The sequence below is a fragment of the Coffea eugenioides genome, chromosome 10 (assembly GCF_003713205.1).
Source record: "Coffea eugenioides isolate CCC68of chromosome 10, Ceug_1.0, whole genome shotgun sequence".
Lineage (NCBI taxonomy): Eukaryota > Viridiplantae > Streptophyta > Magnoliopsida > Gentianales > Rubiaceae > Coffea > Coffea eugenioides.
The window spans coordinates 4064995-4079981 of NC_040044.1; the positions used below are offsets into that span (position 1 = coordinate 4064995).

Sequence of the window (14987 nt, forward strand, 5' to 3'; positions counted from 1 at the left end):
CGGCTTCCAAAGATTAATGATATTAATAAGGGAACACTTACATCAAGCAGAAATTTAATAGGCGACTAATTACTAAACGCCATGCCATGTAACATAAGTTATATACTGCCTGCGTCTCTCATCGTCTTAAAACTTTGGGTTAATTACATTTACCTCCCCTGAGGTTTAACCAAATTACCATTTACTCCCTGAAATTTAGACAAACTACAAAAAGGTCCCTCAAATTGAAAGATGTATAACAGATACACCCCTCCCGTTTGTCTGTTGCTGTTGACTGTTAAGATTATAATGATGCCATCATACAAATTTAATGAAATGCCTAGATTGCCCCTAAATCCATAACCTTCCCTTCCCTTCGTTGCTTTTCTTCAAAACCTAACCTACTCCATTTACCACCGTTGACATAACTATGGCAGCAAAATCATCGAGATATATTATCGATACCCACTTTCATGATCATTTTCTTGGTGAGCATGTTTTCACTGTCAAAATCATAATAAATTTATAGAAATTTAATTGCCCTCATCTCTATTATTCCCATAACAACCATCCTTTTAACTCTGTTATAAGCAGAGAAAAAACCCATTTGATAATATCAAACCCAATGACCAACTACAGATATAACCCAGAGTTGAAAAAATGATTATTTGGAACTCTAAATACCCGCATGAATCAAGTCAGATCCTGGTTGATAACCATTAATTCCTCACTGCCAATTTGAGTGAGTTTGAGATTTTACTCGTCTCTGGATTGGTCGATGTGATTGTGGTAGTTGCAGAGAAGGGAAATACAACAAACAAGATTATTGGCCGACAAAGGGTTACAGACTTGTAGAGACTCTTTTGTGGTGGATTGAGTGAACCTTTACATTGCTTCTATAAATTTTCTTTCATCGCTCAATTGTCGGTTTCCTTTTTTCACTCTACTTTTTTTTTCCATTCCTTTCTTTGCTTTTCACATTTTAATTTCTTTTTTGTTTTCTAGGCTTTCCTTCTTTCTTCAATTTCTTTCTTTTGTTCCTTTATGCACATATTTTATCAAATTTGAGTATTACATGCTTGGTTTTATTTTTTTCTTTTATACTGGTTAAAAACTGTTTTATTTAAGTAGCAAACTCTTAGTTTAATTTGTTATTATTGAAACCACCTTCGATTTTTTAACGGTAAGTTTTCTCTAACTACAAATTTTTACAGAGAGGGTAAATATGACATTTTACTACTTCTATTTAAGTTATGACATTTTACTACTTCTATTTAAGTATCTTTGACGGGGTTACTTAAAAAGAAGGTACTTGTAATATTACCACACCACAGGCATTTAATGGTAGTTTGGTCAAACCACAAAGGAGGTAGATGTAATTAACCCTTAAAAATTTGATGGAAATCAATAAGGATTATTCAGACTTTTGGCTATTTCCATTACTTGTAAGTGACAGAAGTTAGTGTGGGGGAGGAATCTGTTATTTGGTCAAATCTCAGGGATCGATTCGTTATTTGGTCAAACTTCAAGGGAGGTAAATGTAATTAACCCTAAAACTTAACGCCATGCCAGTTGTATTTGAATGCAACATACATGACACTTATCTTGGCGTCCATATATATGAAAAGGATTGCACCAGGACCATAATATGATTATAAGACCACAGAACAATAATGCTGGCATTCTCACTCTTACCATAGCAAAGCACAAAGGAATCCCATCTACGCAAACCAATAAAATACACTTGATTTTCATAAAGACGAGAGGTTTCCAGTTTAAGAACATCAAGCCATGTGATTCTTTCTTTATTCTCACGCCACATCAGTTCCAAAGCGGGGGAAAAAAATTAAAGCTAATGCCATTACTTAAACTGATAAACAGGAAGGTTGAGAATAGGAACCTCATCATCACAAGAGAAAAAAGCCATTTATGGCCCTAACACCAGCATATTACCTAAAGCTTTTCCATCCGATACCAGAGTTTAATACGTCACTACCAGACATGACATCTTGCAATGACGTTTTAAAATCAAAACCAAGACAACATATGCACACCTCCAAAAGACAGTTGAATGGGCACCAAATTCTAATGACGGGTCCAAGTGAAAGATAGAACATGTACAAAACAGCTGACTAACATTACAAGTTGCTGAAAATCAAACAGGGACACTTGTCCACCTAAGGTAGTTACAAATTGCCTATTATCAAACAATAGGTGGATATTGCTTGGCCTGCTGCCGAACCCTTCTCTTGTATTCAGCAGGTTCCTACAAGTGCCATATCGACTTATTTAGTATTTTAGCTCATCACAACACTATCTCAAACCAAAGATCTAATCTTAAGCATGAAAAGCACCTGCATATACATCTGATAGCCCTCAGTTTGTGCTGGATCAGCAGGGTTTGGCTGATCGAGCAGATCCTGGATGCCAACTAGAATTTGCTTCACTGTAATGGCTGGTCGCCATCCCTAGTAAAAGACAAGTCAAGTCTCCAGGTAATTCATCAATATATAAGAAACCAGTAAAAAAAAATCGAAAAGGTCATAAGCAAGCAGAAAAACTACTCACACTATCCTCATTAAGGATCGACAAACACACTGTTCCAGAGGGATAGACATTGGGGTGGAAAAACCCTTGTGGGAACTTGCACTTGGGAGGTTTGCTGGGGTAATCCTCAGTAAAGTGCATTGTGAGTGGATAGTAGCCACCCTCCCAGTCAGTCTGCAAGAATGAAAAGGTTAGTTCATGCTTCTGTTCCTTTAGATCTCTATAAAAGCATCACCAAGTGCATGCCAAAGGAAAAAATAAAGCTATCAGAACAAAGGAAAACGGGAACATGCAAATTACATGGATGACAGCTCCACCAAAATATATCAAGATTAGGGGGAAAAAATGGAAAAGAAAAAAGGTGCAATATATTGCAGTCATTGAAAGCGTGTCTACCACTAACACTTCAACCAAATTGCAAGAAGACCTTAACAAACACAAACCAGAAAAGTAGTGAACAACAGCTCTGTGTGGATGCCATCAAACTTCAAAGAACATGAGCATGACACAAGTTTGATAAGCTATAGATTACACTAGCTTAGCCACAAATTTCAGAATTCAGATGACACATCAATAGACATTTATGATTTGATTTCACAGAAAACAAGAGATCACGTCATCTTGAAAGTACATATTGACTAGCTGGGACAACATTTTGTTGGATCATTGGGGTGGAAAAACCCCAATTGGGATCGACAAACACACTGTTCCAGAGGGATAGACATTGGGGTGGAAAAACCCTTGTGGGAACTTGCACTTGGGAAGTTTACTGGGGTAATCCTCAGTAAAGTGCATTGTGAGTGGATAGTAGCCACCCTCCCAGTCAGTCTGCAAGAATGAAAAGGTTAGTTCTTGCTTCTGTTCCTTTAGATCTCTATAAAAGCATCACCAAGTGCATGCCAAAGGAAAAAATAAAGCTATCAGACCAAAGGGAAACGGGAACATACAAATTACATGGATGACAGCTCCACCAAAATATATCGAGATTAGGTGGAAAAAATGGAAAAGAAAAAAGGTGCAATATATTGCAGTCATTGAAAGCGTGTCTACCACTAACACTTCAACCAAATTGTAAGAAGACCTTAACAAACACAAACCAGAAAAGTAGTGAACAACAGCTCTGTGTGGATGCCATCAAACTTCAAAGAACATGAGCATGACACAAGTTTCATAAGCTATAGATTACACTAGTTTAGCCACAAATTTCAGAACTCAGACAACACATCAATAGAGATTTATGATTTGATTTCACAGAAAACAAGAGATCATGTCATCTTGAAAGTACATATTGACTAGCTGGGACAACATTTTGTTGGATCACCCAGGTGAAGCGAACTAATCTAGGGGACCAATAGTATACACTGCTCTAACATGAACTCGAGTACCCGAGATTCATATTACCTTGGGATGCCAACTTATTTAATGAACCAATTCATATCACCAATAATACATATAGTGTTGTTTATAGCTTGCCAATGGGCGACAGTTCAACAGAACCTAAAAGTAAATTTTTTTTTCCCTTTTGCAACATAACAGCGAACTAATCTAGGGGACCAATAGTATACACTGCTCTAACATGAACTCGAGTACCCGAGATTCATATTACCTTGGGATGCCAACTTATTTAATGAACCAATTCATATCACCAATAATACATATAGTGTTGTTTATAGCTTGCCAATGGGCGACAGTTCAACAGAACCTAAAAGTAAATTTTTTTTTCCCTTTTGCAACATAACAATCACAATTTTCCCATCATTATTTCTACCAGCACCAACCCTCCAACACATATATGATAAAGATGATGATGATGATAATAATAATAATAATAATAAGAGGTCATTGCAACTCCTCACTCATGCCTATGAGTTCACTTGGCTGACGTAGGATTTCACCAGTAATAGCTTTCTAACCTGCTATATTTGTTGGAAATTGCTTCCTAAGAAGTTCAACTATGGGCAAAAAGGCTGAAAAATCAGAGGAAGAGGTCTGGCAGTATTTCCAAAATTTCCCTCTGATAGCACTAGCTTTCACCTTCCTCTATCTTTCATCCATTTCTATAACAATTGACAGAAGTTTCTAGTCTAGGATATGCCTATACAATATGTTATGGTCCTATAGTTAACTTATTAATGCCATAAATGCTTCATAATCACATGCTTCTGATAAAATCACTCAGAATGTTTGTAAAATTCATTGAGATTCCCAAGCTCAATCTAAAAGATTCCAACATTAGGCATCCTCATTCCATCCAAAAGTGATATACCCACCAAACTTCTCATAGCAAACCCCTAGGGAAATCCCAGATAAGGGACGGCACATTTCCCGACTTGAGGCAAATGAAGATTTCCACAGAAACTATATTCCTAAACTTTTGTCACTTTCAGTATCACTAGCTGCACCTCTGATTATAGGTGGTCTCAAAACTATACTAACCACCGTTTCACCTTTACTATGATGAAGATAATTCTGCTGCCTTAGTGGCTCATCCACTTTTGAGTGCTCGTAAAAACAACATGAACCATTTCACTTGTCCTGCCACTTCAGTGCCCTCTGAAAGATCACACAAGCTTTCTCCTAAAGTGTTGGTGTAGATTTTTTTTAAAAAAAAAAGGTTGAGGGTATTAGATCAACAATTAAGGATCTAGTTGCAAAGAATTTCATGTCATCAGATTTAAAGGTCAGCCTAGCAAATATAATATTTGTCTCAGCCATTTTACTGTTCTTGCCTTAACAAAGAGTTGATGTTCGTAATGATCCAGAAATTTGTTGAAGATTTTTCCACTATCTTCTGCCTCTATTTTTCTTTATACTTGCAAAAGCAATCTTTACTTTTTTTTCCTTTGTAATTTATTTTTGAACCTCTTTTCCCAATTTAATTTCCACCTCAGAAGTCCTCCATATGTCCCCTATGGCAATCATCCCAACACAAATTTGTTGATTTAGCAGAAATTTTCCATTATGTTGGATGTGAGTACTTCTACATGAAAATGTAATTTTATTTTCACCATAACCAAACCATCCAAGATATTACGTAAAATCTATTTCGATCCTTGCATACATATTTCTGAATACTCCGGATACAGAGCAGCAGGAGTTGGTTGTTTTTCACATCAGCATTGTCGACCATCCAATCTGTATGTTACTTGTCACACTCTTATTTCCCAAATTGATGGCTATAAGCAATTACTATTTTCCCATTTCCTTCGAATTTTCAACGCCTACAGACCACATATTTTCTCTCTTTAATGCGTAAAACTGAATGAAAAGACAACATACTAGCTTAGTTAAAGATCTCATTCATATCTAAGCTGCAACTGGATAAGCACAAGAATTTGTCATTACCTTAAAAGCGCAATACTTTTAAAAAAGAAAACACGATAACAATGCAGATATAAGGCTTACATACGTCAGATCCTCGTAATGATATGGTAATATTCGAAAGTAGAACCCAAATGTGCTTTACCTAATTACTTTCCAATACTCAAATATTCAACTGTACTCAGCAAATACCATATTTTTAAGAGAAACACCTACCATCAGCAACCTCGTAGTTATCACCCATCACGCATTATACCACTGCAGTCGACACCCCATGAAGGAAAGCAAGACTACAATTAGCCAAATACAACACATACTACCATTAACACACTCAAAAACAACTCAGCCAAAATCATACATTCGGTGAGAATGCGTGTCTGCTGGAAAAAGTACATTCCTAAGTGTTATCACCAAAAAATACTGGAGCAATTCTATCATATATACGCATCAAGACATGAAATATTCAATTTAATTCAACCAATTCCTTGTCTCATACTATCACACCACCACAAAAGGTAAAAAAAATCAAAACTTCAAAACCAATAATGCAATTACCTAAAACCCTTAATACAAAAGCACATAAATTTTCTCAACCACATCATCTCCTTATAAAATGGAAAGGGCCACGCCACATACAATAAGAAATGTCTCTTTTTTTGGCAGTTTATTTGTATAACTCTATTAAATATTTGAAGCACAACGAAAAAATCGACACTTGCAAAAGGGAATTCTCAATTCAAAAAGGAAAAGATAAAAATGCAGGAGACTTACCCCAGCCTTCCCAGGGATGGTGCAATGCCACACCATCAAATTGACGGACCCATCAGCACCGGACTCTGGCTTTGCCACAAAACCCTGCAAAGACATACGTGAGAAAATGAAAAAACGAAAACCAATTCTCCTCCTGCAAAGACAAGAAATATTCCTTTCCAAAAACTTCTGCATAGAAAATAATCAAGCACAACGAAAACCCAGTAATATATGCAACAAACAAAAAAAATAAAAGAAACGATAAACCCAGCAAAAAAAATTATAGCAAATTGAAAGAGGGACTGACATGCGGATGATTTTTGCGCCAGGCCTTGCGTTCCTCAGCGAGACGGCCACGGGCTATTCCTCCTGACATTTTTTTCTTCCCTCTCCTCTTCTTTCTGGGCTATCCTTTTCTTCTTCTACTTCTCTTTCTCTGACTCTTCAACCAATTTTATAAGCGGATTATTTCGTCAGTTAGTAATGCGGACAATTGCTTTTTTTAAAATACTAGTTGCTTTTTGTTTTAGTGCTAGGGTAAACGACAAGTAAATTAGTATATTTGCTTTTTAAGCCCTTGAGGTTTATATTCTATTGAAATTTCATGCTCTTTAAAGTTTCCTTTTTCTATGCAATGTATCATCTAGGAATCTACTTTCTAGTGTAGAGTTGTATAACTACTCCTATTTGCCATCCAAGATTTAATTGACTTATTTAACTTCCAAGATGTAACAATTTTACATGGAAAAAATGAAAGTAGATGTGTTGTTTTGATTGGCACCAAAAAATAAAAAAAAAAACTTTTTTTATAAGAAGAATTTTAAAAAGCTTTTAAATGAATAAGATGCTTTTTCATTTATCTTGAATTATTCTTTATTTTCCCATTGAGTCTTTTCTTGTTAACACCAACTTCTATTTTGTAATTAGTCTTGAGTGCTCTTTTAAATTACTTTACAACTGCAAAATTAAGTAGAATGTGCATCTATTAAAGATAAAAAATATTAAGCATAGTCATGTGTATGTTAAAAAAAAAAACATACAAATTGCAGTGATGCACATGTAGTAAATTAACTTGTGAAACTAATCAGAGTTATTAGTGCATATATTTGCCGATATAGACCACCGCAGAGTAATTTTATAGTTATACCAAAAAATGGCGAGCAAATCTTAACTAGTTGTTGACTAGACGATGTTAGAAAAAAAAAAAAGAATTGAATATGATGTAATTACCATTCCTTTGGGTACCTTTAATAGTCTTCTGATAAATTATGTAGATTCAGTACTCCTGAATTTCTTCACTTCTTCTGAGTATTATGTATTCATAAGAACAGAAAAAGTGTTCGATATGGGATTATTTGAAATATTATTAAATACTTTAATTGTACAACATATAAATGAATTGACGTGACAACCGAAGAAGATAACATCACTTAGTGGACTAGATCATTTGGAACTTAAAGTGTTTGACCACATTCTTGACATCACTTTACCGGTTAGCATATTTTGCTTGTGATTATAATGGTTCTGTTTAATTTTTCCCTTTTTTTTTTTTTTTTTTTTTTAAATTGGGAGATTACTATTCATGCATGAAATTTTTAGGCGAGAGGTGTGACAAGATAATATGAAGATGAGTAATAGATCATTAAAAACCGTCAAACGGGTAGTTTGCTGATTGGCTCTCTAAATCTTTATTTGGAGATCACCGTTTCAATCATCGCTTGTTATCATGTGATATACTTTGGGACGGACTCTGCATCACTGCAAGGAAATTAGTTTGGCGTAAATCAGGATAGCCCTTGCATCAGCAAAGAAAAAAAAAAAAAAAAAGAGCAATAAGCCATTAGACCTCATAACTGCACTTTCATGCTTATATTGTCGGGCTTCCAATGGAGAAGGGTGAAAGTTTTGCCAGTAAGCAAGGCATCAAGAGGAAGAAACACAAATTATTACAAGTTTCGGTAGCTATAAGAAATAAAATAGAAAAAAGGGCAAAAAACCAAAGATGATGATGACGTAATTGTACGGTCACATTAGCTGGCTAGGTGATGTAATTGATCATCTTTCTGTCTTGATCATCACATGAGTAATATGCCTTATGGTTATCAAACCCAAAGGTGGACTAACGAGTTCAGACGTCGCACAATTATGGCATCACAGATACAATGAAAACGCCTCAAATTTTTTTTTTTTTTTTTTTTTTTTATAAATTGAGAGGATGTTTGTTCACTTTTCAGGTTAGATATATTTAAAATTAAAAAACAAGGTTAATAGTATCGAATTAAGAGATTAATTTATATTAAAACACTATAAATGACTTATATGTGTATGTAACTCTAAAAATTACGTCAGCCTCTGATTTTTTTTTTTCTAAAAATTACATTATTAATAGGAAACTCCCCAGGGTCGGGTCCATTTCTGAGGAGGACGCACAGCTTAGGATGACAATCCCATTGAGTGTGACTCCATCTTTATCTCATTCAATAACGAGCCAGGATCCACTTTATACAAGTCAAATTAGATCCAGACTCTTTTTCCCTTGTCGTAAAAATGAAGTTATACTCAATTTACCCATCATTTTATTATATTTGTATTGTATACAACCCCAAATGGGAATGGGCCACAATAGTAACCACTCAGGTATCTGATTATCTTGTTTCGCTCCTGGACGAGTCCATTGGGCTCAGATACGCGAATCTCAAAATATATTTCTGCATACAATGGTGGATTCATTTTAAGAAGGCAAGAGACATTTCCCTCTACAAAGAATACGAAAAATGAAAGTTGATTCAGCTGGCAAGACTGCTTCCTCGATAAAAACGCCTGTCTATGGTCTCATTCGCATACTCGCCATTTACGGTGATAATTAAAGTTGAACCAATCCAAGCTTTTTCCTATATAAAAAAAAAAAAAAAAAAATTCTCATGATCGCCGAAGTCCTGCATGGTGGTTCTTTTGCCTAGGGTATATCGGCATCTAGGGTGTCGGGCTCTACACTATTGCAGCAGCATATTGTGTACATTTGAGAAGCTCCACCAATTGCCCCAAGAAGAAGCCCATCGTATAAATTTCAGTTATTAATTCTGTCAGTACTGTCACTATGGCTTCATAGGCATTGCAAAGATTTAAACGATTGTTCAGAATAGTAAACTATGATGTATCATTTTTCGCCATTCAGTTATTTTTTTTGCAGATGATACACACGAACGTGTTCTAAGAAGTCCTGCGTTAGGAGCTCTCATTTAAACATTTTGTGCCATGCAAGTGGCAAAGCCACTAAACGATTGTGACATTTGCTTCCTCTTGTGGTCCTTAATCCTTGTGTATGGTTCGGAAATTTACAGCTAGTTCATCATGTTTTAAACGAAACTCATGAACCTTGACCAAAGTTCCTTTTCTTAGATCGTAGATATTTTGCGAATTCATGAATACATACATCCATTGAACATTCTAGTAATTTTCCCAAGAATAAGATCCAAAGACTAGTAATTTGTACATGCCTAAAAGCTAAAAGGGGCTCGATCGGAGTAGATTGCACATATTTTTGCACTAACGTGTTTTTCCTCGAGTTTTGACCCCTTGGATAATTAGTACGAAGGTGCATCTTGGAGCCAGACCCATATGATGACCATTTGCAATAAGGCACATGACATGTCCACAAAACTTTTGATGCCTGGAGATGAATGTAAAGAAAGGTCTAAAAAGGGGGTTGCAGTTTTGATCCAAAGACAAGGAATGATGGAAGACAAAATCAAAGAACCACAATCGGATTGCATAAATGCTTTGAGAGTGCAAGAGGGCCACAGCGATATGATTGCGTTGCTACAGACTCTGGCATCGCAAAGGGATAGATATATATATGTATATAAATCATTCTTGCTGTGACAAACCATAATCTATGCCAATGTACTTAGAATTGAGTGCACTGATTAACAGAGCCGCGGTATTGAACCGAAAGGAAATCTTGATTTAATTATGGTACTAATGATTTGATATTTAGGTAAAATTAAAGAGAGAGTTGGGTTTTGGGAAATGATCAAATGAAAGGAGACAGAAAGATGTAAAAAGAGAGGGATAAGCATAATGCTGGGATGGAAAGGAGGTGGGGGTGAGCATGTGATGCAAAGTTCCACATGGGGTAGAAACTTAGAAAAAGCGACCAACCACAAGGAAAAAAGCTAGTGAATGACTATATGAATGAGGGGGGCAGTGGCCTCTTGCTCTGATTTTGCCAAAAAGCAGAAACCTTATTGGTTAATGAAAGAGTTATGTACATCAATCATGTGGTTTGTCCTCCGGGTTATGAGAATGAATGCAAGGTAAATTGTACACATGCATTTTGCAAAACGCTGAAAGCTGTAAACATCTCATTGCCAACTAGAAAGGCCCGGCAAAATTGGGTAAAGCTGCAGGCTTGAGGATGCAGCAAGGAACCTTTTTGATGAATTGAATGTGGGATTATGCTCTTCACATAGAAAAATGGGTCCAAAGGGTTGTATTTTTTTTTTATTTTTTTGTGTGTATATGGTTAGAGGGAGGACGGATGGGCTGGCCTGCAGGATTGTGGGCTTTGAGATAAAAAGTACAAAGTCTAACACCACCCCCCCCCCCCTCACCTTCCCCCCTCACCTTAGGGACCTACTAGTTAATCTTGAAGTCTAGCTTAAACTCTTGCACTTTGTGCTTTTAATCTTCAATGACCGACCTCATGTAGGATACAAGGCCATGTGGCATAAGGAATGAATAATTAGAAGATTCAATCACCTGTCTTTATTGTATTGGCCTTTTCTGAGGAAGTAGTAGTAACAACAAACAAAAGCACTTGAAACCCAAGTACCAGAAGAAGAAAAAGGCTGATGAACAATTGCATTTCTTTCACTACAGTTATTTTACTCAAGTTGGGATGTTTTGTGTCATTTTTCTGTAGGCCAAATGCTGACGCACTAACCACAACGCACTAGGTGGCTGCAGGAGGAAAAAGGTAGAAAAAATTTACCTAACCAACTTCCAAAATATATATATATATATATATATATATAAGCAAAACTAGATCCCAAGACACGATTGAAGAAAAATGTGCAGAGTGGGGTCTTTGCAGTCGTAGTTACTTGGTTTGCATCCAACTCCAAGCTAACGGTAGGATTTGGAAAATCCAGTGAGCGGAGGGAGCGTTAGGTCGAGAAAAGGAAAGCTGAGGTTGAGATCATTTCCATCAGCCCTCCCAATTCTTTCTTCTACATGAAGGAGCTGGTAAACTGCAAGATTTGGCCCCCTGTTTGTGGGGGCAATTTGCTTAGCTTGCAGTCTACCACAAAAATCCTGAAGAAAAGGTCATTCATAAAAAAATGGCAGTTTCCGAAGCAACTTCTTCTGTACTTGTTTGAAACAAAAGTCTTCCTTCCGGCTTATGCATAATGCAGTATCACATTGTTCAAACTTTCGAAGGGTGCTTGTCTTTTGCCCAATTCTTATAGCTGACGTTTATGTATAAAATATTGTTGGTTGCTTGAGGTTTTCAAACATCATCGTTTTCCTTGTTATGGTACCGAATCCTAATTAAACTAAACTGTATATATATATATATATATTATGTCATCTTTAAGCTTGTTCCATTAGAGAAGAAAATGACTTATTTATCCAAGTACTCAAAAACGCTTTCTAACGTATAAACTAATTCTATCTGTTTTATCAGTACTCTAAACACAGTTGGGATCCTCTGTGCCACTACTCGGTGTCAAATCCAGTGTCAATTCCACTAATCATGTGATGGTAGAAGAAATTTAAATAAACAACATATGACAAATTAAATAAATAGGGCACTTGGCATAAATATAGAAGTAGCACTGAATTGCCATTACAAAATTGGCACTGAGGATTCCCGTGTGCTCTAAACAAGGGAAGATAGCATAATTACAATAGAGAATGAACTATAAGATTAGTAGTATTCCTCAAAATGTGCAAGATTTTTGTATACTATACAAAACTAGCAAAAGCTGCATGCATGTTGCAAAATTGAAGGGTTTTAATTAACGACTATAAACCTGTGAAACTAAGACATTCTTGTGAATATTCCATATTCTTGACACCAACAAGTTACACCGACCAGTAGTGATTAATCTAGTAAAGTCGTAAGGTGAGCATCTTTTCTTTAGTTTTTATTATATCTCTTTCGGTTGTCAACCATAAATAAATACAGCTGCCTAATTGACCAGAAGCTTTTGGCCTGGCAATAAAGAAGCTCCTCTGCAAGTATGGACCACCCAAATACGAATAGGATTAGTCAAGTACTACTACTACTGCATAAATACAACCCCCCACATATATATATATGAGCTTTGATTATGATTTGTAAAGAGAGACGAAGGATTTTTAAAGCAACATATTAATGGTTATAGTCCCTAGCTTGAAATAATACAGCAACAACCCAACGTCCATCATAACGGTATTTTGCCAACATCTTGGTGAATGATGAAAGGTGGAACCTAATCTGATTATCCATGGAACCAGCAAAAGACAACAAACATTTCTATCAGAATTAAAGGGATTTTTTATAGTTGTCGACTTAATGAAGTGGTCGTCGTACAATTTGTACCTCATCCTTCCCTCCCTTTACGATCCAACCCATGCATAACGAAGGTTTTTTGTCTTTAAATTCCAACATCTATGGCAAATACTAAGAGAGGGCTGCAAACACATAATACAAAACCAATAATCTATAAATTGATAAACAAATAATATAGAGGAACAGGAAGGGATGCGAGATAAGAAAAAGCATGAATGTGCACGTTCCGAGGCTGATCCCGGAAAGAAAGATGAGTACGAAGAAAGAAAGAAAGCCTAAGGTCTAGATTCTAAGAGAGCTAGGCATCAATCACAAGCCAAGTATTATTACAGCTCAGGCCGGATCTGTGGCTTCCAAATTTGACTAGCAACCTGATTCTTGAATACTGTACAGTGTAAACGCCCTTCTGTCAACTCTTTCTTTGCAAATTACTCCTATTCAGTTTCGAATTCAAGAAATGAAACCAATAATGCATTTTTTTTTGTGGTACTCCACATTTTAACCAAAAAAAAAAAAAAGAGTGCATTTGTTATGAGAAAATTAAGTGAACAGGCAATATACACTAAATCATTGAAAGTATAGTGAAATGCTTTAACCGAATAATTAGTACATTCTTAAACTCAATTGTTAATTCCAAATCCCTAGTTGGCATTTGTAGCCACCATAATAAGACAACAACCATTGACTGTGTCACATTATGTAGTTCTCTGAAAAAAATTTCAGACGGATGCGTAGTGCATCTATTTGGTCCGGTAGTAGTTCAATTCCCGTCGATCCTTCCATTGGTATAATTGGATCCCTCTTTAAAATAGGTTACAGTAGAAATAATAATAGATATAGAGTAGATTATTGTCCACTATTGTTAAAAAAAATAATAATAAGACAACAACCACAAATGGAAGTCCAGTCGAAGAGCCGGTGGTATAAGGATACTAGTGTCCATTGCTCAACGGAAGATTAGGCACCCTAAAAGTTGCAAAAAAAGAAAAATGATAATCATGATTAATTTCTGTGCCAAAGTAGGAGGAGCCTGGAGGCTGGAGTGTGAGTGAGTGAATGTGGGAGCCAGCCGATTATAATTTATACAGGAGACTAAAATTGCCATGTGAGGTAGGAGACCACCAGCTGGCAGTGCCTCTAAATCTGTGGGGCAATCCGTCCTCGACCGATCCCTTTACTTCTTGCTTCCCCTGCCACCTCCCGTAGTCCCTATGCCCCACACACTACTGTCCCTTTCCGCCAAAGTCCTCTCCGGCGCCTTTCATTTCTTCCTCCCTCGCACTCACGGACCTCTCTCTCTCTCTTAGTGTTCAGACTCCCAACCCTTTCACTGCACTCCAATCCCTAATTCCTAGCCTAAAATCATGAATTTCAGGGATGCAAGTAACAAGACTATTACAAAAAGCCCCTTTAATTTGTTCGTTTGGTACACAAGGAGGAATTTCTTTCTATATCAAGAATATTACCTATTATTCATTTTCTTTCTAGAATGTAATGACTATGGATACATCATTTGCTTCAGTAAAAATTTTTTAAAAAAAAAGAAAAGAAAACCGAAAGGGACCAAGGCAATTACCACTTGGCCCCTCAATCTTGATCATAATATACAGCATATACACACTATTACCAAAAAAAAATAAACAAAACCATGTGCATTAGATTGCCAAGAATAATTACAGTTGAAATATATCTACTACGTGTTAGATAATCATGGTACTCTGGAGAGGGCACTTTATCTTGCCTCCAAAAAAGGAATTTTTAATGCCAATAAGAAGCCGTCGAGTACGAATTTCTTTTCTTTCACAAACATAGCATGTATACACATTGCTGG

At 36.3% G+C, this 14987-nt stretch overlaps 1 protein-coding gene across 1 annotated transcript; it reads right to left on the reverse strand.

Annotated features, from left to right (window-relative positions):
* Positions 1-1817: 1817 nt before the first annotated feature.
* On the reverse strand, positions 1818-7049 carry LOC113749905 (SUMO-conjugating enzyme SCE1). The gene is made up of 5 exons (XM_027293779.1): positions 6905-7049; positions 6619-6702; positions 2548-2700; positions 2334-2447; positions 1818-2245 (listed from the first exon to the last, which is right to left on the reverse strand). Exons 1-5 carry the CDS (start codon positions 6971-6973, stop codon positions 2183-2185), a joined length of 483 nt encoding a protein of 160 aa, XP_027149580.1. The 5' UTR covers positions 6974-7049; the 3' UTR covers positions 1818-2182.
* Between the last annotated feature and the right edge of the window lie 7938 nt (positions 7050-14987).

What these genes read in the sequence shown, in the direction of transcription:
- LOC113749905 (XM_027293779.1), bottom strand. Translation starts at nt 6,973, where the DNA reads ATGTCAGGAGGAATAGCCCGTGGCCGTCTCGCTGAGGAACGCAAGGCC. An exon ending in CGATCCTTAATGAGGATAGT is followed by an intron (nt 2,448 to 2,547) that starts GTGAGTAGTTTT and finishes GTCTTTTACTAG; the next exon opens with GGATGGCGACCAGCCATTAC. An exon ending in GCTATCAGATGTATATGCAG is followed by an intron (nt 2,246 to 2,333) that starts GTGCTTTTCATG and finishes TGGCACTTGTAG; the next exon opens with GAACCTGCTGAATACAAGAG.